This window comes from Suncus etruscus, chromosome 1, assembly GCF_024139225.1.
Source record: "Suncus etruscus isolate mSunEtr1 chromosome 1, mSunEtr1.pri.cur, whole genome shotgun sequence".
Classification (NCBI taxonomy): domain Eukaryota; kingdom Metazoa; phylum Chordata; class Mammalia; order Eulipotyphla; family Soricidae; genus Suncus; species Suncus etruscus.
In genome coordinates this window covers 176275745-176299164 of record NC_064848.1, presented here as the reverse complement: position 1 = coordinate 176299164, position 23420 = coordinate 176275745, and the positions used below count along the sequence as shown (strand labels likewise).

At 49.3% G+C, this 23420-nt stretch overlaps 1 protein-coding gene across 7 annotated transcripts in view; it reads left to right on the top strand.

The window, feature by feature from the left end:
* Positions 1 to 1747: 1747 nt before the first annotated feature.
* MSI2 (musashi RNA binding protein 2) overlaps positions 1748 to 23420 on the top strand; it is a 355837-nt gene continuing 334164 nt past the window's right edge. For 6 of the 7 annotated variants that reach the window (XR_007494886.1, XM_049772440.1, XM_049772421.1 and 3 more), the window contains exons 1-5: positions 1748 to 1849; positions 2339 to 2379; positions 2794 to 2875; positions 3694 to 3778; positions 7836 to 7877. Coding sequence is in view for 6 of the 7 variants with exons in the window: in XM_049772440.1 (XP_049628397.1) it covers positions 1788 to 1849; positions 2339 to 2379; positions 2794 to 2875; positions 3694 to 3778; positions 7836 to 7877 (312 nt within the window). In the remaining variant the exon portion in view is untranslated. The remainder of the gene's footprint in view (positions 1850 to 2338; positions 2380 to 2793; positions 2876 to 3693; positions 3779 to 7835; positions 7878 to 23420) is intronic. The other variant, XM_049772410.1, reaches the window with a different exon arrangement.

Sequence of the window (23420 nt, the reverse complement as noted above, 5' to 3'; positions counted from 1 at the left end):
CAGGACGTTCCGGTGGAGCGAGCGAGAGAGAGGAGAGAGAGAGGAGAGAGAGGAGAGAGAGAGAGGAGAGAGAGGAGAGAGAGGAGAGAGAGAGAGAGAGAGAGAGAGAGAGAGAGAGAGAGAGAGAGAGAGAGAGAGAGAGAGAGAGAGAGAGAGAGAGAGGAGAGAGAGAGAAGAGAGAGAGGAGAGAGAGAAGAGAGAGGAGAGAGAGAAAAGGAGAGAGAAAGGGAGAAAGAGAGGGAGGGGAAGAGAGGGAGAGAGAAAGGGGGAGAGAGAGGAGAGAGAGAGGAGAGAGAAAGGGAGAGAGGAAGAAAGGGAGAGAGGAAGGGAGAGAAGAGAGAGAGAGGACACAGAGAGAGCGAGCCAGAGAGAGCCAGAGAGCGAGGGAGGGAGGGAGGGAGGGAGAGAGAGAGAGAGAGAGAGAGGAGAGAGGAGAGAGAGGAGAGAGAGAGGAGAGAGAGAAGAGAGAGGAGAGAGAGAGAGCCAGAGAGAGAGAGAGCCAGAGAGAGAGAGGCAGAGAAAGCCAGAGAGAACTTCGCAGTGCAAGAGGCAAATAAAACTTGTGGCTGGTGCTGCCGTGCTCAGCCAGAGGGTCTGCACAACAATGCCCCAAGTCTTCCTTTCCCCTTGGGACACCCCCCTAGCACCCACCCACCCACCCGGGCGGTCTGGGGCGCGGGGAGCGACAGAGACGCGCGGGAGGAGCGCCAGGGTCTAGGTTTGATCGCAACGTCCTTGACCTAAATTTCCGCGCCGTGGCTGGCCGAGCACAGGGGGCGCCGAGCCGGGCGAGAGGGCGGCTGGCAGAGGCCATCGCCGGCTCTCTCCCGGGGCAACCGGGAAGCGGCGAAGTTGCAAGGCGAGGCCGCGCAGCGCTCCGGGGACCGGCGTTTGAGGGGTGTCTGTGTGTGTGTGTGTGTGTGTGTGTGTGTGTGTGCAAAGTGGGGGGGCGCTTTTTCCACCCAGCAGCCGGGGCCCCGCCTCCGCCGCTCCCCGCACACAGCCCATGTGACCCGGCGGGAGTCGGGGCGCCGTTTCCCTCCACCCGCCCCCGAAAGCACCCCCAAGGGCCTCGGGCGGGCTTCGGCGCGCCGTGCCACCCCCGGCGTGGGGTCCGCTCGCGGGGGGCCGGGGCGGGCGGGCGGGCGTGCGTGTGCGCGCGCGGGGGCCGCGTGACGTCAGCGGCCTCGGGTCCACGCCGCCGCCGGGCCCCGCCCCGCGTGCGCCGGGGGGGGTGCGGGGGGCGGGGTGGGGGCGGGGCGCCGGGCCGGGCGCGGGGGGGGGGGGCGGGGCCGGGCCGGGCCGGCCGGCCGGGGGGTGTGCGAGGCGAGGCGAGGCGAGGCGAGGCGAGGCGAGGCGAGGCGAGGCGAGGCGAGGCGGCGCGGCGGGCGGGCGCGGCGAGGCGCGGGGCTGAGCCCGGCCGAGCCCACGTGTGACGGGCGGCTCGCTCGCTCGCTGCGTCTCGGCGGCGGCGCTGCCTGCTGCCCGCCTGGCCCGGCTGTGCCGCGAGTGAGCGAGCGAGCGCGGGTTCCGAGGCGCCCGGGCCGAGGGGGGGCGGCGGCGGTGGTGGTGGAGGCGGCGGGGGAGGAGGAGGAGGAGGAGGAGGAGGAGGAGGAGGAGGAGGAGGAGGAGGAGGGAGCGGGCGGGCGATCGATCTCGGGGTTCGGAGCCGGCCGCTCCGCTCCGATCGCTCTCTCACTGTTGTTGGTGGGGCGCGGAGGTCTTTTTTTCTTTCTTTTTTTTTTTTTTTTAATTTTCGGGGGTGGGGGGGCGGGGGGGGCTCCGCGATGGAAGCGAATGGGAGCCCGGGCACCTCGGGCAGCGCCAACGACTCGCAGCACGACCCCGGGTAAGTTTCCAAGCCGCTGTGCACCCCCCCCCCCCCAAATCGTAGGCAAGCAAGCAAGCAAGCAAGCAAGCAAGCAAGCAAGCAAGCCCGGGGCTTTTGCTTGCTGTCTCTCTCGATCGCTCGATCTCTCGATCTCTTGCTCGCTCGCTCGCTCGCTCTCTCGATCGCCTTTGCAGCGGCGGGGACGGCGGTGCGCGGAGCCCGGGGCATCTCTCCCGCGCGCGCCCCCCCCTCCTCCTCCCCACCTCTCCTCCCACCTCACCTCACGCGGGGCCCCCCTCGCCTTCCCCCCGTGGAAGTTGCACACCTTCGGGTCGCCGCCTTCCCCACCCACCCACCCACCCACACCCCCCGCACCCCACCTCCCGGCTGGCGAGCGCTCGCCCCGGCCCCCCCCCCCCCCCGCTTTCCGTGGAGCTTTTGTAAGTTACACGTCAAAATGGCCGATCTGACATCGGTGCTCACTTCTGCTATGTTTTCTCCCTCCAGTAAAATGTTTATCGGTGGACTGAGCTGGCAGACCTCACCAGGTAAGGGAGGGAGGGGGGGACGCCCCGGTCCCCCCCTTCTTGGCTTCTTGATTGCTCTTTGTTATCCCGCTGTAGGAGCAACCCCCCCTCTCCCCGCCATTGACTCCCCACTTCTCCGGTACAAGGTTATTATTATTATTATTATTATTTTTTACATAGCGATTCCCTTTCCGAGCCCTCTACGCGACCTCTGTTGCTTGCTTGAATTTCTCCCCCGAGTATGCAAAAAAATTTTTTTTGAATGCCAAAAAAAAATAAAACAACAACAAAGCCGAATAACAAGAGAAAACTACTTTGCTTTTTTTTTTTGTCCTTGATGAGAATTTTTGCATTGCTTTCCGCCACCTCCTACCCCCAACAACACCTTCTCTCCCCCCACTCCCTATCTTTCTCTCTTTTTCTTTCTCTCTACAGATAGCCTTAGAGACTATTTTAGTAAATTTGGAGAAATCAGAGAATGTATGGTCATGAGAGATCCCACTACGAAACGCTCCAGGTAAACCACCACCACCCCCCTTTCTGGATTTAGTCTTTATTTTAGAACAAAGTTGAAGTGTTATTTTTGGAGGTGTCTTCGGAAGTAGCTAAGCGGATTTAGAATGGGGCTCGAGCATGCATGCGTCTCTCTCTCTCTTTCACTCTCTCGCCTCCCCCATCACCCCAAAGGTTATTGTTGATTGGGGCTGAACTCTGGCCAGAGATGTCCATCTCCCCGCCTTAAGTCATTTCCCCCCGTCGCTTCTTTTTTCTTCTGCTTTAAAAATGACATGCAGCTTCATTCACTTTTTATACTTTTTTTCCTTTTCTTTTCTAAATGTACACTGTTTTTCCCCCAACATTCCCAATACCCCCGAACTCTTAAGCCCCTTCTTAGAAAGCTGAAACGAGCCTCTCTCTCTTCTAAGCACGGGGGGTTTTCTGCAGCATGAAACAAAGCGTTAAAGAAAGGAAAGAGGAGGAGGAGGAGAAGGAGGAGGAGGAGGAGGAGGAGGAGGAGGAGGAAGAGAGGAAATCGAGGTGGCGAAAGAGTGGAGACAGCAGCATTTTCCAAGTTACCTCCGCCCGCCCTGCCCCCGTCCCACTTCCCCGTTAACCTTGATGGTTACCAAGCCCGATTCTGGGCCGTGGACCGGAGGGGCGGGCGTCGCTGGCGGGTGGTTGAGATCGGGGTGACTTGGGGGGGCAACTTTTTTTTTTTTTTTTTTTTTGCTTTGCATTCTGCTCGGGAAGTGGGATGGGGGCTCGCTCCCGGTTTGCTTTCAATGGTGTCACATTTTCTGGTTTGTTTTCCTCTCCCTCTTTGTCTCATTTCAGAGGCTTCGGTTTCGTCACGTTCGCGGACCCAGCAAGTGTAGATAAAGTATTAGGTCAGCCCCACCATGAGTTAGATTCCAAGACGGTAGGTGGCTTTTCCCTTGTTGATGGTTGTTTTGTTGTTGTTGTTTGTTGTTGTTGTTCTTCGCCCCTTTTCAGGAACGAGCTGGGCTCTGACAGCCCCATTTAAAGGGACAGCGTCTTCTTTGGCTCTGTGCCGGGAACTGGGGGATGGGGGACTTTTTGGAGCCCAGCTTCAAGGGGCTGGGTGCAAAGTTTGCAGTGAGGGGTGGGTTTGGGGGATCGGCTCCCTGTCATCCATACACACCCCCAGGAGCCTTTCCACGTGCTGCCAGGCCCAACCTGAGCGGGTGGAGGGGTGGGCCTGGGGAGAGGCGCTCGCTTGGCTTGTCCCTCCCTGCCTGGCCGAGAAAGTCCTGTTGCAAAGCCTTTGCAACTTTTCTTTGTCACCCGCCGTAGCGGTGGCGACCGGCTACTAGAAGGCACGACCTGCAGGGGCCGGGCCGAGGTGGTGCTGGGTGGGTGAGTGGGGGGCCCGGGCAGCGGCTTGGAGGCCAGGGGGCGCTAGTCCCCGGGCCGGCAACAGGTTCCTCGGGTTGCAGTGGGCTCCGAATGTGCTCGAAGGGAAAACAATCTCGTTCAGTCCCACTGGCACCTCTTGGCCCGCACTCCCAGGTGGTGTGTGAAACTCAGGGCTGACAAGGCCTGGGATTTCAAAGTGATTTAAATTTTTTTTTTATTTTTTCCTTCTTCTTTCTCTGGTCCTTTGAGTGTTGAAACTTTTCTAAGTCACAAGATTTAAAAAATAAATCAGCCTGAGTGTGGGGTGGGGATGGAGGGTCAAATCTAGGTAGAGGTCAAAGGAGGAAGGGAGAGTGTGAGCCCCGAAAGGCACATTAGGTGGTGAGAAGAAGCGTGGAGGGCCTTTCTGCTGACCTGAATGTACCTCCCACTCCTCCTCCCAGTTTTTAATGTATCATCTCCCTTAGCAGTGCTTGGGACTTCACTTTTCCTGTGTGAGAGAGGCTGCATCAGGCCTGGGACACTGGGTTGGGTTCCTGCAGCCCAGTAGTCAGGCAGATTGTTTTCTGTCTATGGGCCTCAGTTTCACCTTCTGTAAAGTCCCCTTGACTTGAACACTGGCTGAAGAGAGAAGAGTGAAGCCTGCCCTCTTTGGTGTACTGTCCTTGCATTTAAGGATTCGCCCCATTTTCTCTGATAAGAGGGCCCCGTGCATGCCCTGTGCAGCGCTGGGCCCCCAGCACCCCAGCATCTTAGGAAACAGGTCTGTCCACCTAGCTAAGCTGCTTTAATCAGCTTGCTAGATTTGTCAGAGCTTGTGGCCTTGAGAGAATTTAATTTCAGGCCCAGTTATTTATGGGCTGATAAAGGGTATCTGAATCCCCCCCCCTTTTGAATTTTTTTTGGCTAGACATTTCAAAAAGATGCTAAAATGAAAAAAAAAAAAAAAGAACCATTCAGAGGCTAAGGAGGGACTTAAATTCTCCAGCCCCTCTCCTTGCCCTGCCTGGATGCCTTGGCCCCAGCTTTGGTTTCTGAGGCAGTTGTTGGGTCCGGACCATCCCCCACCACCCCTTGTCCCAAACTCTCTTCCCTCCCTAATGAATTGCTAGGCAGGTTGTTGTGGTCTCTTTTTGTTTAGTGTAACCCAGCTTTTGACTTTGTCTCAACGTTCAGTGCAGGAGGCAGCTGCTGTTGGTTTATTGACTTGGAAACGCGGATCTTGTTTACTGTTACCTTAAAAGCTTTGTTTAGGTAACGGCCATTCATATCCCAATAGTACTGTAGTCTCTTTCCTAGAGGTTTGTAGCTACAGTAAGTAGAGCTGTATCTAACTAACTAATGTTTTCATTTTTTGGTAGTTTACTTTTTAAATTTTTTTTATTTCTTTAAAAAAAATATAAATAGCTGACAGGGATGTGCAAAAGGTTGGGATTTGCCAGACTTGTTTTGACCTCTCCCCACGTCTGTCCCCCACCCATGCCAAGAGATCAGTGTGTGCGTATAAAAACCAGACATCATGCTTGCTTTTCTAAACTTCAGCGGACGATTAAGGGACTCAATTTGGTTCTGAGTTTTGTAATTTTTGATTATATATTTATTATTATATTTAAGCGGCTGTTTTCTTCCTGTCTCCCTTAGGCCCTCTAATTCCTGGCCGCCTCCTAATCCTCCCACCCCACCCCCGCACCATGGCCATTCGGCTTCCCAGGCCAGGTGACTTACTGCGATTGTATACTGGTCAGCTGAAAAAAATTACTTTCGGGGGAGTGTTTCTGAAAAGACAAAAGTGTCTTCCAGGACCGGTCAGCAGAATGGAAAATCCACACCTGTTGTATTTCTCTTGTAGAGAGTTCTAGTCAGTGCTGAATACACCTGTAGCTGTGGTAGTGTTAATCTTGATGAAAGGATAGTTCCCTAGTTCAGCATTTTGTATTTTTTTTCTCTAGTTTTCACAAAGTAATCTCTCATTTCTCAGGTGATGTTTAAAGGTAGAGCGCAGGCTGCAGGCTTCTATGAGGTTTTTACATTACCTTGGTGAAAGCGCCTCAATCTTGTCTCACCAGCTGGGTCCTCTAGGATGTAACTCTTGGGACAAATGAGTTATCTGTATTGTGCCCCCGCCCCCTCGCCCCCCTGCTTTTTCCCCAAAGCATTCCTTTTTTTTTTCCCTCTCTCAAAGGCAGAACTGAAAACAAGGTTCAGATTTACATTTTAAAAGGGGAACATTTTAATATGAAAGCTGAAGCCTATAAATAAAGAACTTGTAGCAGTCAGTATTTGTGCCACTCTCCTTGCTGAATTTTTACCCAAAGATGTGTGACATTTAGAAAGCCAATGAAAACCAACAATGGGCATACTTTTGTATTTCTTCCTCCATATTTTCTCCCAACAACACCCCCACTTTGTCCCCATCCCCCCAATCTCAATTATCTTGTCAGATTCAAATGCTTCCCTGGGAAAACTGGCCTGGCTGAAAATCTTGCATTCTGCCAGGCTAGTTTTGAGGGGTAGAGAATGTCTTTTTTTCCCTCTTTGGATTGGAATCAGCACTAGATTATTTTTTAGTACTGTTTATTTTATTATTATTTTTTAAATCCCAGCTGTCCCAGTAATATGTGTGGACTGTACATACTCTCACTCTTCTAACTCCATGAGATTTTTTTTAAAACCCAGGTGACTTTAGCTTACATGTTTCTTCTTACTTTATTATTGTTATATCTTTGGAGAAATAAGTCAGATTTCACCATTTTTGATACTTTTTGCTTTTTTTTCCTCTTTGAAGTCTAAGTCTGGAAAAAACTGTCTTTTTGATTAATCTTAGATAATGTTACTTTTGTGAAGATGAGTAAATTCAAACCCAGCTATGTCTAAGGGGACTTTTTCGATGTTGACTTAGAGACGTTTTGGAATCTTTATCCCTTCCTGTGTTTGGTTATTGTCGGGAAGAAAGGCCATTCAGTTATTGCTGGAAGATTTCTTACACTTAATTTTTAGGTTACGATTTTTCAAATGATTTTTTTTTAAATGGTGATATTTTCATAATCCCTCCTCCTACCGTCCTGCACCACAAATTTAGATGCAGTTCTATCTAACATTGGGTGTCTGTGGTCCTTGTTTAAATAAGGGAACACATAAGATTTGGTTTATTTTTATTGAAAAAAATTATTGCGTGTGTTTTGGGCCACACCTGAGATTGTGTTTGGGGATTGCACCTGGCTGTGCTCAGGGGATATGTGGTGCTGGGGATTAAAACGGGCCCTCTCCCACCTGTAAAGCCTTAAGTTGGTTTAACCATCTCCCTGGCCTGAGTTCTGGTTTCTTCACACGTTGAAATGCGTGGTAAGATCTTGCAGAAATGTTGACTCTTGTTTGTTAGCTACATTTTGGGGAGCAATGAGGAACATTTAGCTTCAACTTCAAGGAACTTTTGAGTTCCCTGGGAAGTCATCAAAAGCTGGCTAATAAGCCTGAGAAATGAGTGATTAATACTTAGGTTGATTAATCATAGTTTTCAATCCCTCCCTTTTTCTCAAAGTATGAAAACTGATACTGGCTTTTCTTTTCTTTTCTTTTTGTTTTTGTCCTCCCTTTCCCAGATTGACCCCAAAGTCGCATTTCCCCGTCGAGCACAGCCCAAGGTAAGTAAGAGAACGAGTAATAGGATTTTAGCCCTCAGAGGTGGTTGCCAAGGATTTCCAGTTTCAAACACAGCACTGGCAGTGAAGCGTTGAGACCTGGAGCACGCTGTTCCCTCCGAGTCTCATCGGCCTGTGACTGAGTGTCCAGGCAGGCACTGTGAGATGCTTCGTGTCCACACCTCCGCGTCTGGAGGTGGGTTCTGAGCATCCAACCGGGGGCTGGGGTGCAGAGGCGAGGAACCTGATCCTTGGTGGGAAGATTTGGAACCAGCTGTTGCAATATTTATCCAGACGATCTATTTGTTCTTTTCAAAGCCTTGCTGAGATGGCATTTGAAAAATTGGGCCTTTCCTGGCCACCCTTTCAGGGGATACCACTGTGCTCCATCAAGGCCTTGTGGAAGGAGTGGAGTTTCTGTAACCAGGGTTTCCTCTGTAGATACCCTCTCCCCACAAGCCCTGATTGCCAGAGCAGCAGTGGGTGTCTTGGTTTCAGACTGGGTGGTTTAAATGAGAGCCTATTCAAAACCAGCAGAGCTGCTACTTTGGGCCAAGACTGGTGCCTTTATAGATCCTTGCTGGATATGGTGTGACCCGGTAGTGGTGCTTGTTTCCACATGGGAGCGTCAAGCTGGATCTTCTTGGAAGCGAGTTAGTTGTTCATTGTGATTTTCACCAGGCCTTCTTGGGGAGATGGGAACATAGAGGCACAAGGCTCAGGTGTTAAGGGCTTATGGTCGACTTGTGAGATTTGTCCTTCTACATTACACTTTGTTTTTCTCTCTCTGACACTGGAAGAAGTACTTTTTCTGCGTCATGTGACCTTGGCATGCTTAGGGAAAGGGGAAAAGGTGGAGCTTCGGATTGTCGGTTGTAAAAGGAAAGGGCTCTCTGGCTTTTGCAAATCCAGTTTATGGAGCACTGTGTCCTGCAAGTGGAATATTTCAGTTGTGTAATGGGTGAAGGAGAGTTGTATGTTAATGGAGAAAAAGTTGACTGTTGTGGATGATTTGAGAACTTCACTTAAGGAGCCGGTCACAGTTCTTTTCTTTTCTTTCTTTTTTTATTTATTTATTTTTTTGGTTTTTGGGCCACACCCAGCGGTGCTCAGGGGTGTCTGCTCAGAAATAGCTCCTGGCAGGCGTGGGGGACCATATGGGACACTGGGATTCGAACCAACCACCTTAGGTCCTGGATCGGCTGCTTGCAAGGCAAATACCGCTGTGCTATCTCTCCGGGCCCCACAGTTCTTTCTTTCTCCCTTGCACTTCTTTTTCTTTTCTTTTCTCTTGTGCTTTTTGTTTTTGTCCTCCTCGCTTTCCTTTATTTTTAATTTCTTCCTTGGAGGGCATATACTCAAGTATAGCAAAAACATCTTTCTTTACTTTTCTTGTTTTCTTTTATTTTTGGGCCATATTCCTGCTCTGCTTGGGCTTAGTGCTGCCTGTGTGTTCAGGGATTATTTCTTGGTGGTGCTGGGGGACCATATGAGGTGCTGGGAATTGAACCCAGGTTGACTGCTTGCAATGCAAGTGCTTTACTTGTGTTATCTTTCTGACCCGCAAAATATCTTTCTTTTTTTTTTGTTTTTGTTTTTGTTTTTGTTTTTTGGGCCACACCCAGTGACACTCATGGGTTACTTCTGACTATGTGCTCAGAAATCCCTCCTGGCTTGGGGGACCATATGGGACGCTGGGGATCGAACCGAGATCTGTCCTGGGACAGCCACGTGCAAGGCAAATGCCCTACTGCTGCGCTATAGCTCTGACCCCCAAAATACCTTTCTTATGACTTTTTTTTTTAAAATCTAAGCTTAAGCAAGTAATAGGAATCACTGAACCTGAGTTAGATTTTTATTTCCTGAGCACAAATTTTAAGATTGTCCTGTTTGTTTAGAGGCTGCTTTCCAAATTGTGTGTGATACTTGGCATTTCAGAAAGCTTTCCAGAGTTACCCGTATTTCTCGGGGTTGGAAGAATTGTTGTTTTCCCCTTAAATGTGAATCTTCAAATTTCCAGGTTAGTCATTTGATCGCCTAGAACTAGGATCCAATTACCCAAGAGGGAAACTGGAAAAATCCCTGACTTGGTCTGACCATGGGCTGGACCTGTTTTCTCCTCCCCTGCTTGTTTTTTTTTTTTTAAACCAGGAAGGTAACATTTCACATTGATGCACTTTGGCATTTGATTTTGCAGAGATGTGCTCAGCTTGAATATGAGTTAAGCTCTTACTTGAGTGTGTGACATTATGTATCTGTCCCACCACCTCCACCCACCCTTTTCCTAGAGTTAGGGTTTTTTTTTTAGGTGAATTGTCAGCCTTAGGTGAATTGTTAGAAGTGAGCTACTTGTTAAATGGTTCAGCCATTAGGAGAAGGGAGCTGTCCTGGGATCATAGGGTTAATGACAGCATCTTACTTTTTATGTTCTCCTTCATAAGGGAATGTTCCTGCTCTTTATTCCACTTGAATACTCTGTTTTGGTGTGTGCACTTGGTTGCCCTTCTGCAGCCTCAGTTTCCTCGTCTGTGAAATGGAAGTGATGAAAGTGACTCCCTTAGAAGGCTGATGGGAGCCATTAGAGAGCATGGCACAGGGTGAGGACCTAGTTCCTCCTCCTCCTCCTTTTCTTCATCACTGTTATCACTGTAGGTTGAGTCATTATAGCTCTTCTTGATTTGAAGCTTGACCAGCTGGGCTCAGATCCCAGCTACACCCACTCATGTACAGAATCATGGCAAATCACACAACCTCCTTGAAACTCAGTTTCCCCATCACAGTTGCTGTGTGTGTGTGTGTGTATCAACTGCACCAATAAAGGTAAGGTGCTCTAAAGAAAAGCAGGCTTGCACATGGTAATGCCATATGTATTGCTTACTATTTTTACGATTATTTTTGGTGAGGGGAATCATACCTGCTGGTGCTCAGGGATTACTCTTGGCTCTACTATACATAGGAATCACTCCTGGCAGGCTCAGAGGACCATATGGACATTAGGGAGTGAACTCTGGTTGGCTGTGTGCAAGGCAAGCACCTTTTCTATCTTACTATTGCTCCAACCCTTTACTGCTATTTTTATGTATGTATGTATGTATGTATGTATGTATGTATGTATGTATGTATGTTTGTTTGTATGAGTGTATGAATGTATTCTCGGCCACACCCTGTGGCACTTGGGGGTCACTCCTGGTTTTGTGCCCAGAAATCAAATGGCAGGCTCAAGCAACCATACGGGATGCCAGGCATCGAACCTGGGTCAGCTCTGGGTCAGCTGCATGCAAGGCAAACTCCCTACTCGTTGTGTTATTGCTCCGGTCCCATTTTACTACTACTACTACTACTACTATTATTATTATTATTATTATTATTTGTTTTTGGGCCACACCCGGCATTGCTCAGGGGTTACTCCTGGCTGTCTGCTCAGAAATAGCTCCTGGCAGGCACGGGGGACCATATGGGACACCGGGATTCGAACCAACCACCTTTGGTCCTGGATCGGCTGCTTGCAAGGCAAACGCCGCTGTGCTATCTCTCCAGGCCCGCATTTTACTACTATTTTTAATTGGCTTTCCCACCCATCTTGGGAGAGTAAAAATGGTACTAACTGCATTTATGTGTCGGGCACTGTTGTAGCACATGCTGTGTATTAACTCACATAGTCTTCTTCACCTTTGCCTCTGTGGTGCGTACTGGATTATCCCCATTTTGCGGATGCAGCACAAACGGGTGGGGAAGTACAAGGGACACAGTCAGACAACCTGGTCCCAGAACTGGATCCTTGCCCAATGTTGGATCCTATGGGGGTTCCCAGGTCCCTGTGTTAGGCAAGGGATTCTGCCTCTCTATTACAGAGGAGCTGGCCGTGACTCAGTTTGGTCACCCGGCTGTGAGGAGCAGATGCCTCACCAGCCCCTCAGCCTTCTCTGCCCAGCTCCCAGAATGTCTTTCCTCCATCTGGCTCCTCAGGGCGCCTTTTCAGATGGTTCTGGGGTTGCTCAAGCCGAGGAAGGCAGCCCTGCCAGGGGCTGCGGTGGCTGGGGCTGTGGTCCTGGGTGGGGACAACATAGCCTTGTTAATGGTTATTTTCCCACAGAATTTGAGTCTGGCCACAGGGGTTTCCGACTGAAGTTAGTGTTGGAGGCCAGGACTGGCGAGAGCAGAGAACTTTAAGTTGAGCCTTTGTGTGCTGCTTTTTCCCCTTCAATTAAAGTTCTGTGTGTCCCAGTGAGGATGGGGGTGGGGGTGCAAGGTGAACTGTGCCCCTCCTCCTGGCCCCGGGTGTGGTGCCTGTAAGGGATACATCAGTGGGAGGCTCCTTAAAATTCATGTCTCTGTCTTCTGGCTTTCCCTCTCCTCCCTGGCACTCACCAAAGAAATATTCCATGGAGGTGTTAAAACAAGACGAGTGGAAAGAAAACGTAACTGAATACCAAAGGAAAGCCCTGGCCATGAAGAACAGATTTCAGATTAGTCCTGTCCTAATATTCTTACGTGTGTCACACACATGAAAATCGGCTCCCAGAAGGGTCTGGAGCCCTGCGCTCTGCCCTGGGTCACCCCTTCACGGATAGTGCCTCTCTGGAGACTCGGGGCCATTAATTAGGGAGGTACATTTGGATCAGAGGAAGATAGGTTTGTCCTGCAGCTCTTTCCTCATCCCTCCAGATGATTATTTCATCTCGTAAAATATGTAAGAGTCACCCTGCTGCCTCCTACCCCGCCACTGTCTCTTTAAAAATTCAGAGGGTCGTGCTGTTCTAAAAAAAGGCGGTTTAATGTACAGGCACTGGAAACGCCTGCCTGGCCAGCGGTGGATCAATCATGTCACCTCCTCACTTCCTTCACTTTGGGCAGAGGGGCAGCTTGTGGGTTCTTTTCTGGTGTGGACGAGCCTCGTGCGAAGGGGGACTTTGGGAAGCTGGGCATTGTGCACTCACTGTTTGCCCTTACTGGCCTAGTTTATGGTAAAGCCCCCTCCCCATTCCTTGTTCCTACTGAAGTTTCTGTACATTAGGGAATCTCATTTATTTCACCTGTTTCTTGTGGCCTTCAGTCACCTATGTGGGTGGGGAGTCATCTCAGCTGCCTCAGACTGTTTCTTTCTCCTTAAAACATGATTACTTCTAGTGCCCAACGGGGGAGTGTTTTGAGGGTGAATGCAGGTCTTTTTGACTGGTGCCTGTCACCCAAGAACAACCAGCAGCTGTGGGCTATTATTAGATAATTGTTGGTGTCAAGGAAAAAGAATTATAATAGTGAGAAGGACAGACCTAAGAGAAACTTTTATGGAAAAACCTTGATTGGAATGCAAGTCCCCTGAGGGCAGGCTAGTAAGCCCGAAAGGGAGGTGCTGTGGGGGTGTAGGAAGTGGTGGCAGAGACTGGCAGCTTTTTTGTCAGTGGTGTCCAGGAGCTGGTATGGCTGTTGGCCCATTGCATTTCCGCCCGAGGTTGCCCCTCTCCATGATGGCAGAGTTAAGCAAGCCATCTTTTTCATTTCACTGAGGAGGTTGTAGGGCCTGGGCCTGGGCTTGGGCCGGCACAGTTCTCTGGTGAGCTGGAGATATCTGAATGGGTGTCTGCAGCGTGAGCATTTTCCACACGGACCTTCTGTTCTGGGGGAGCGGTTACTTGGCAGCTTCTCAAGGGCGAAGGGTGAGCTCTCAGCATCTGGCCTTCCCCTGCTGCTGGGGGCCGGGTCACTGCAGCATCCCCTGACGAGCTGCCGCTGTCACCAGCTCTGTGGGTGGGTGCTTGCTCTCTGCAACAAAACCCAGCACAGTGTGTGTGCAGCTCAAGCTGCAGCACCATGGACCCCCCAGGGATTGTGGTATATCAGTCTGCACTGTCCCAGCTCCCATCTACAGCAGGTGTCAGCTCCCAAGGGGCCGCCTACTTTCTAAATATCTTTTCCCCACTTTGGGTCATGCCTTGCTTGCATACTGGTGTTCTGGCCTCCAGGTGACTGAAATGTGGGGCCCTCATAGCCCCCTGGGAGGGAACAGCACTCTCTTAGGGGCCAGCTGGCCATCGCGGGAAGTGACATTTTTTTCTGTTTTGTTTTTCTGTGTGTGTGTGTATAGTTAAGTTGGATTTTGGTGCTATACCCAGTGGTGTTTCAAGGGCCTCTTGCTTGGGGGTAATGCCCAACAGTGCTTGGGGAGAGGGCTTGTAGTGGTGGGGTGGGTTCTCTCAAATGTGAAGCTTGTGCTCAGCTCTTTGTGCTTTCTTCCTAACCACTGTTTTGTAGTTTTTAAACCGAATATACCCACAGTCCCACTGACACTCGGGGAGATGTAGTGATCCATCTCCAGCCTCTCATGTGTTTAACAACTCCCTCTTTATGTAGTAAATTGGGTGGACATCTAGTTTCGAGGGGCAAACTCCATGATTTTCAGATGCTCATAGAGCAGTCTTAAGCCTTCCTGTGCTGGCAGTGAGGGGTCTTCTCCTAGCTCCTTTCCTGACCTCTGCTGCTTTGAAACAGAGTACAAACTCTTTGCAAACAAGCTGTCCTTCCTTTCCAAACGAAACAGATACTCTTTGTTTTTTTCTTTCCTTTCTTTTCTTTTTCTAAGTTAATTCTTTAATTGAATCGCTATAAGATGCACTGTTACAAAATGTTCATGATTGAGGCCCTCTTTCATTTTTTAAAATAATTTTTTTTTATTTTCCACCACCCACCACCTAAAATAATTTTTTAAAAGCACAGTGGTTACAAGGTTGTTCATAATATAGTTGGGTTTTTTTCATGATACAAAGTTGTTCATGATTGAGATTCAGTCATACAATGTAGAACACCCTTCACCAGTGCATATTTAATGTCCCTAGTTTCTCTTCCACTCTTCCCCTGCTGCTTCTGGAACAGACATATTCGGTCTCTCTTTGTCTCTCTCTGTCTCTGTCTGTCTCTCTCTGTCTTTCTCTCTGTCTCTGTCTCTCTCTGTCTCTCTCTCACTTTTTCTACCCCCCCTTACTCTCTCCTTAGTTTCCAAGTCAACCTCCCTGCAAAGCTGAGCCTGGACAGATTGCTTCTGATCCTGAATATCCCTAGTGCTTTGTCTCTCCTTTGGTTATGGCCCTTCCAACAATGATTCAGGAGCAAAAGCGTATTGATGCATCCATCAGGCATTGGGTTAGACTCGCTCTCATTTATTCTCCAGAGCTCATTCAGTGTCTGCAAGTGCCAGACACCTAGTGAGGTTCTGGGAGCAGATGGGGGAGTAAGACGAAGTTCCCTGTCCTAGAGAACTTTCTGTCCTTCTGCAAAGAGCAACAGTGAGCAGTAGGTGGGTGGGGGGTGAATGGGGAGTGACATGTGGTCAGGTGTGAAAGCCGGCAGGGTGAGCGCTACAGTGGGGCAGGCTGGATCCTGTCTTTAATGAATTCAGTAGTCACCTTCAGAATCCAGCAATTATTTACCAAGTTTCTGCCCAGCACTGGAGACTGTGGTAAGCACTTTGCTCTTGCTGTTTTCGGGTTGTTTCAGTTCATGCCTTATCACCTCCACTGGACAATAAATTCCAAGAGTATGGGCATATTTTACTAATTGAAAAAAAAATCAACACCTTTAGTTCTTAGGATTGATTGCTGTTGCACACTCCATCACCCTTCACTCAGAGGAGTGGACACGGGTGGGAGTGGAATGGCACAGGAAACACAGCTGCTTTTCAGGGGGCCTTCCCTGGAGCCCAGAGAGGCGGGAGGAGCCCAGGATCCAAGGCAGGACTGGCCTTGGAGGAGAGGAGTGAAGCGAGCCTCTTCAGGAGGAGGGAGGGTTTTGCCTCAGATCCTAAAAGAGCAGGCAGTAAGGAAGAAAGGCAGGATTGTGTTAGTTGGCTGGGAGAGGCTAGGGCATGCCCTGTGGCATGGGGTGCTGTGACACAGCAGGGGTTGAAGCTAGAGGAGAAGATGGGGCCTGGCTGTGGGGAACCTTGAGTGCTAGGCCAAGTAGATAGGTTCTGTTTTTGTTGGTAGGTACTGGGGTACATGATGTGTATGGGTAGGATCCCAGAGAAACTCTGGGGACCCCTTGAACTTAGTCTGTGGCTAAGGCCATTTCGTGGAGCACTTTTCTCTGTCTGGACCACTCCCTGCCCCACATAGCCACCTGTCGTCGTGGGATGCTGACCCCAAGGGCATGTGTTCTTGGCCACACCACCCTAAAGTCCCATTGTGGGGACATAGCAGTGTGGTTGCGTGTGCAGAGCTGTGGTGCTCTTATTTCTGCCTCTGGCCTCCCCTTTCTATCTTTACTCAGTTCCCAAACCCCCAAGTCTTGTCCTTTAACATCAGACTATTACGTTGGCTGTCCCTCAGGTAGATGGTGTTCCTTGCTGTGGACATCAGAGCCATTTGACTGGCTGCATTGCACGTGATGTTGGAACTGGGAGCTTGAGGTGCCTGAGCAACCTGGGGTGGGGTGGGGTGGTCCAGCTGGGGCAGGTCTCCTGCTGCTCCCCCAGGTAAACAGGTGTGCCCTCTTTCTGAAAGAGCACCTGGCTCTTAACCACCTGCAGAGTCACTCTTGTGGGGGGGGGGGGGCTCTCTGGCTGCTGTAGCTCTTGATGTTTTGAGACTTTGAATAATCAAGAAGAAAAAAACCCCAAAAGATCACAATAACGACTGGCTTTTGTCTTGAGCCAGCATGCAGTCAGCTAGGTCCCAAGAGCTTACTTAAATTTTTTTTTTAACTCTGCTCCTTGTTTGGATTCTTGCAACTGACTATGGCAATATCTCCCTTCAGATAGGGAAACTGAGGCTGCTTCCCAAGAATACGGAACTAGTAATGGCCTGAGCTACTCTCTGGAAAGTCAGCCTAGTCCCAGGTTTCTGCTGCTCTAACCCTGGGTTCTGCTGTGCCTGTAGAGGTAAGCAGACTGCAGGCCCTTGTCTTGCCGGGCAGGCCTCAAATTATTAGACTGGCATATGGAACATGTCTCGTGGCCAGGAAGCTTCAGGTTAGCTTCCATCCCTAAGTTTCGGTTTCCTGAAAGCCAGTTTAGTGGCATGGAATGCCTCTTCACCTGTTGTGAAATTCTGGGCAAATCCCCGATAGGTTTTGTGTCTCCGTGGCTTCATCTGTGAAGCATTGCCCACGTCATTGGATATTTACAGGGATTAGATGAGCCGATGTGTGGGAAGAGCCTAGGGTGAGCTTCCATGCAAGGTGCCTCGAGCTGACCCCTCTGGTGTCTCTTGCTGTCCCCAAGGATGGTCTTGTCTAGTCACCCTTACCTTTGTTTGGAGGCTCCCTTTCAGGGTGCTGGCAAGAGCAACAGTGGTAAGCTGATGGCTTGGTTGGTCCCCTGGGCTCCTGGCTCTGGAACAGGGGATGGCAGCCCGGCCTTTATCTTCAAGATGCTTTAAGAACTCATTTCCTTTTCTGTGTCCGAGGCGCCTGAGAACGAGGTCCTGGGGAGCAGCGAGGGGACAGTTAGGACACTGCTGTGTGAAAGGACTCCCAGAGTCTTCTTCCTCCCAGTCCTGCTCTTTATCTGCCTGGGGGTAGTTCCACCAATGACTGATCTGAAAGCATCACATTCATTTATTTGTCACTGGCTGTGACAGGCAAGTTAATGCTAATGGATTCTTTTTTTAGCCTGTTGTCTGGGATGAGTTTCTCCCAAATGTCCTGAAATCTGAGGCGTTAGGGGCATGTGTAACTTTTGTGGCAGGGGAGGCTTTAGAAGATAAATAGGGTTTTGTGTGCAAGGGACCTTACATTTAGGTTAGGGGCGAGTGCAGACAAGGAGGGGTTGTTGGGCCAGCTCAGCTTCGTCTTTTTAAGAAATCCATCCAGAACTCTAAATTGCTGTTTCTGTTTCAATTATGTGACAATTTCAAGGGTTTCGAAAAATCTAATAAAATGGTCTTGATGATGCATTCTGGGGAGAGAGAGCTCCCGGAGAATAAATTCCTCCGGGGTCAAGAGATTCTCGTTCTTGCCACCCCAGGCCTGCTTTCGTCTGGGTTTTTACATTTTTATTGTTTTGAAGGGCAGGAAATGGTGTTGAAATGTATTCAGGGCTTCATCCATATCCTCCACCGAAATGAATTATTCTCTTTGGGCAATTGCAAATAGACGGCCTGTTGCCATCCCTGGCGAACACTCTCTCTCCCTTTCTCCCTCACCCCCAAAAGCTGGCATGTTGTAAACGACTTTCAGAGCATGTTTTGTGTGTGGTTGTGTGTTTGTGTGTGTGAGTGAGTGTGTGTGTGTGTGTGTATGATTTTGAATAAAGCACCAAAGAGAATAAGCTGGAGGAGGGGAAGGAGTGAGAGCAGACAAGGCCCATAGAAGTTGTTGTTTCTTTTTATTCGCTCCTTTTCTCCAGTCAAAGCTTTTGATAGTTTCGTAAAGAACAGAAGTTTACAATGGCAGCTGGCTTTGCGCTGCCTGCGGGAACAGCACAGAAAGACCTAGTATAGCCGAATGTGATGCTGAGTGGCATTAATGAGGTGACCGCTCTTGGGGGGAAGGGAGGCCTGGAAGGAGTGGGTCCTGTGACTTGCTCTCAGCTGAGGTGCTTTTCTTCTTTGCATTTGTGTCTATGCGTGGCTCTTGTGTGTTGGTGCATGTAGGATCTTGCTTTCCTAAGTCTGGCTGGAGAACTTTTTTCTTTTTTTGGGGTGGGGGAAGGGGGGAGTTTTAACACCAATCCCTGTGCACGTTCCTGTAGTTTACTCTTCCAGTCTCCCAAAACCGAGTGTGGTGAATTTTCTGTGTCTTCATACTGTGGCAGTGTTTGGTGGACCTGCATCGTGTACTTCGAGTTGAACCAGGGTTGGTAACCTGCAAGGCTAGTGCCTAACCCTCTTATACATCCTTTTATCTTCTCTCTTTCCGGAGGGCCCCGAAAGGTGAAGTTTGAAACCAATAGGCATTTTGGTTTACTGTCCAAGTACCTGCCGGAGCCTGAGTGGGTGGTCCCTGTACTGGACACTGTTGGGACACCCTAGGCGAGAGCTCGAGAAGTCAATCTCTTTATTTCAGGAATGAGAAGTTGGTGTACAATTGTACAGCTGCTTTTCTTTCTTCTTTCTTTTTCTCAAAGGCCCTAGCCCCGTAACATTTCATATTGATGGTATAAATATAACGTTGTAACAACTGCTTCTTAAATATTTCAGTGCCTTGGAGGAGATTTTGTATTTTCACATTGCTCTTGTGCAAGAATTTCCAGTTACTCGGGCCCAAAGAGATAGCACAGCGGTGTTTGCCTTGCAAGTAGCCGATCCAGGACCAAAGGTGGTTGGTTCGAATCCCAGTGTCCCATATGGTCTCCCATGCCTGCCAGGAGCTATTTCTGAGCAGACAGCCAGGAGTAACCCCTGAGCACCGCCGGGTGTGGCCCAAAAACCAAAAAAAAAAAAAAAAAAAAAAGGTCCAGTTACTCATTACAGGTAGATTACCTGGTACAGATTTGAGAAATCTGTGTGTCGCTGCTTCCCGGCTAGGCTGTGCCTGCTGTGGACATGAACCCAGTCTCTGTCCTCACCAGGGCGCTGGGGCAAGCATTCTCACCACCAGCTCTGGGGGCCAGGTTTGAATATCTGCTGTATGATCTTAAGGGAGAAGCAGCTTGTTGCGAGGCCTGGGCTGGGTGGAAAGAGAGCGGATTTATTGATGCGTGCTGTTTTTTTTTTTTTTTAAATCCCTTTCAACTCAATTCCCTCTGGGATAGCTTTCAAATATGTCATTTTTGTAGCTGAAGGCAAACAAACAAAAATGTTTAAACTCATATGCATAACACTTCCTAAAAACCCACCAGTAGGTTCACTCTCTCTTCCATCTGGGGAGAAAGGATCAGATAGCAGCGTGCTTGAGCCTAGGAAAAAACTGGGCAGCGAGTCTCCTCAAGACCTTGCCATGCAGTGTCTCCTCCTCTGTTTTCAAATCGGATAATTGGTTTTAGCGAGAACTTCTGACTTGATTAGGGGGCCCTTAGGAAATTAAAGTGCGTTTGAAATTCACAAGTATAATTTTAATTATACAAATTCCGCATTTTTCACTGGGGATCCGGGTTTGGAACTTGTTTTCTTGTGCTAATAGGGGTGGGGAAGCTGAGGGTGGCAGAGTGCCTTGCCAGATCTGTGGATTTAATCAGTAGCTGTGTTTCCCCACCACACATAGCCTTCAGGTTCCTGTTTCCCCTCTCCTTGTTATAATGTGACTTTTCATGGAATCCACACAAGTATTAAACTAATGGGCAGAGTTGGGTAGGGAAATGAGTGGGATGAAGGTACCTTTTGATGAATTTCTCAGCTGTAGTTGGTGAAAGAATTCAGTTAAAATTTTTGGGGCCGGAGCAATAGCACAGCGGGTAGGGCATTTGCCTTGCATGTGGCCAACCAGGGTTCAATCCTAGGCATCCCATATGATCCCGTTAGCCTGCTAGGAACAATTTCTGAGCGAACAGCCAGGAGTAACCTCTGAGCATTGCTGGGTGTGCCCCCCAACAAAACAAAACAAATAAACAAAAAAGAATTCAGTTAAAGTTCTTTGGTGCCCTATAGCTGCTTGGGCAGCTTGTGTCTCACACTCAGCCACCTTAGCATGTAGCAATTGCCTTTATCTCCTTATCACCCTGCTTGCTCCTGATCTGAGCCTTCACAGCATTTGCTCTCAGCATGGCCTCTCTTCAGCCTCACTCTGGCAGATCCAGCTAGCTATCCTGTAAACATCTTCCCTGGGCCATGAGGAGATGTGGAGGGAGGGTGATCAGGTCCATTGGCGGCCCACTGGAAGGCCTGATTGTGCTCATGGGAAATGAGATTTTCAGGCTATCTGGACAAAACCTCCAAGGTGGGGGAAAGGCTTTGTGGATGTGAACTTGAGCATCCTCAGACATCCCCCACCCCTATACAGAAGCTCTAAAAGCTGCCTAGAGACCAGCTCCACACCCTCTGGGCTCTGGCATTGACAGGAGAGCTTGACTAGAACAATTGTTCACAGAAAAACCATGAAACCAGCTTGTGAGTGACTTGTGAATGTCTTACATGTCAGGGCCTGAAAAGGGGAAAATGAAGCTCTGCGGGAATCTGGATGCCCACCCCAGCCCCTGCCTGCGTCTCCCCATCTCTATTCCCTTCTGTTAAGGTGGTCTAGCTGAGTGTGTCAGGGCCGGGCTTTGGATCCAGCTCTCTGAGTTGGAATCCTTGCTCTGCCACTTCTTCCTCTGTACGACCTTGAGCAAGTCAGCTAAATATTCTGCACCTTAGCTTCGGTACCTGCAGATGGAAGTGATGATAGCATCTGCTTCCTGGGGGTTGCTTGAGGAACATGTTTGTAGGCAGAGAAAGTGCTGAGAACTCTGTGTGCCACAGAGTAAGCTCATGGGTGTGAGTTGGGAATCTGGTTAAGGAGTGTGATGTCCTAATGGGAGTTGTGTAAAGTGCTGACTTGTCTGTCTGACCTGGTGGTTGGGGGGCTGTGAGCACAGCATCTGTTGCCTTCTGTATGTTTTTCTTCATGTATTCTTGAGAAGTTGGAGGGTATATGGACACAACTTGGATGCAGACAAGTGTGTGTGGGCTTTAAACCCAGTTTTTCTCAACTGGGATTATTTGTTCCCAGGACTCCCCAGATACTCCAAGGGGCCACAGTTGAAAAATCTTGTATATAGGAGGCTACAGCACTAGATTACTGGCCAACTATAAGACTTGGCCATAAGGAGGAATCCAAGGCCATGGTGAAAAGGCTGAGAACCTTGGCTGAGCAGTGAAGTCCTGGTGTGGGACCTGGCTTGAATGTTGGTGCCACTTTTTTCTGTTGTGACTTTGGGCAGGTGCCAACTTCCTCAACTTCAATGAGGCACCTGAAAATTGGGGATCCCAGAATTGTCAGTAAGAAACCAGACACTTGGTGTGGGGTTGACCCTCTATTCTTTCCTTCATAACTTAGGTGCTTTTATCTACCCCATCCTGAGATTGAGAATGGTGTAGAGTTCTGTTCCTACTGACAGGACCAACCTTGACCTTGACTATTGTTCCCTCAAGAGGAGAACAGATGAAAGGAAGCGACTCTGGCGATCCCTAAGCTCCACACACAAGGACTGTCTCTGGGACTTCATTTCACAAGACCCGACCTTTCAAGGTTAAGGCTATAATTTTATTAGGAGCCTCAATGAAGTCCATAAGACTGTGAAAGGTGGATTTGTGTTTTTTTTTGAAATTTGCTGCTGACTGGAAGCTGGATGACTGAGGAGGTTTGAGGGTGCTTAGAAGGAAGTGGATGCCTGGGGGAAATGAATGGTTCTTCATCCTGGATGAAGAGAGGAAAAGGAAAGCAGTAGTTGAGGACAGTGCATATCACTTTCTCATAGAACCTTATACAGGATTAGCAAGGTAGGGGACAGTGCATAGAATATTTGGTTTTGTTTACAAACCCAGGTGCCCATCTTGAGAGTGCAAATAAGTTGGTGGATCTTCAGGAGGTGATCCCAGAGGTTCGCTTCAGTCTAGTAGATTCGTGCCTCAGATTAAGAGTCAGGGCAGGAGAAGAACAAAGGACACCCAAAAGTGTGAACTTCCAAATTATGGCTCTTTTTCCAAGAGTCTTCTCCATTTCTTGCCCATTGTGGGACTTACTAGGGGTCACCTGAATGGGGGAAGGGGGTTCAATGAGAGTGGACCCAGGGCAGAGGATGGGCATGTGAGAATGTGAATATGTCAAGGATGGCAAGGGACGGCCAGGAGGAGGGAAATAGTACTAGATTACATTGACTAATTATAGGGAAAAAGCCATATTTGCTGCTCCATTAAGTGATCGCTAGGCTATGAAGCAGTTTATTGTAATTAATGCAGAAACAGCAATAAGCGTTGAGTTTGGAGTGGAGGGGTGCTACTGCTGTGCACTCACAGTGCCCCTTCATTCTCGTCTGGGTTGGAGTCCTGGGGGGGCATTCTTGACAGATCGGGAGTGGGGCACTGGATGGTTTCTTTGGACACATAAGGAGAATCTCTTGCCTAATCTCCTTCCGGTTCTTCAGTCGGGTTGTTTGTCTGCTGAAGGTGAAGAAGGCGGGATGGACCCGTCATTACTATTCTAGCCACAGTCATTTTAATTTCGGCACATTGGCAGCGGCAGGTTCCACGTCCAAGTCCACCGGGTTACGGGCCGTGTGGAGTGGTGATTGCTTTCCTTGATGATTTCTTGTTCAAATCAGCAGTGCTCTTAATTTTCCAGATGAAGTAAAAAGAAAATTGGAGACTCCCCCACTCCCCCACCCTTGTGTCTTTTCATCCAGGACTTTCTGAGCATGGCTCTGATTTGGAGGGTTAATATTAATTAGGAGCCAGTTTAAACCTTGCTTGCTTGATGAGGGAATTTCAACTGGTGTGACAGACGTGGTTCTTTTATTATTTATTTTTTCGCACGTACGTACTTTCTTTGGTGAGAGTTTCTGGGTTGAAAAGCTACAGGAGAGGCTGGAGAGATAATACAGAGGGCAGGGCGTTTGCCTTGCACCCAACCAACCTAGGTTTGATCCCTGACATCCCATATGGTCCCCCAAGCCTGCCAGGAGTGATTCCTAAGTGCAGAAAA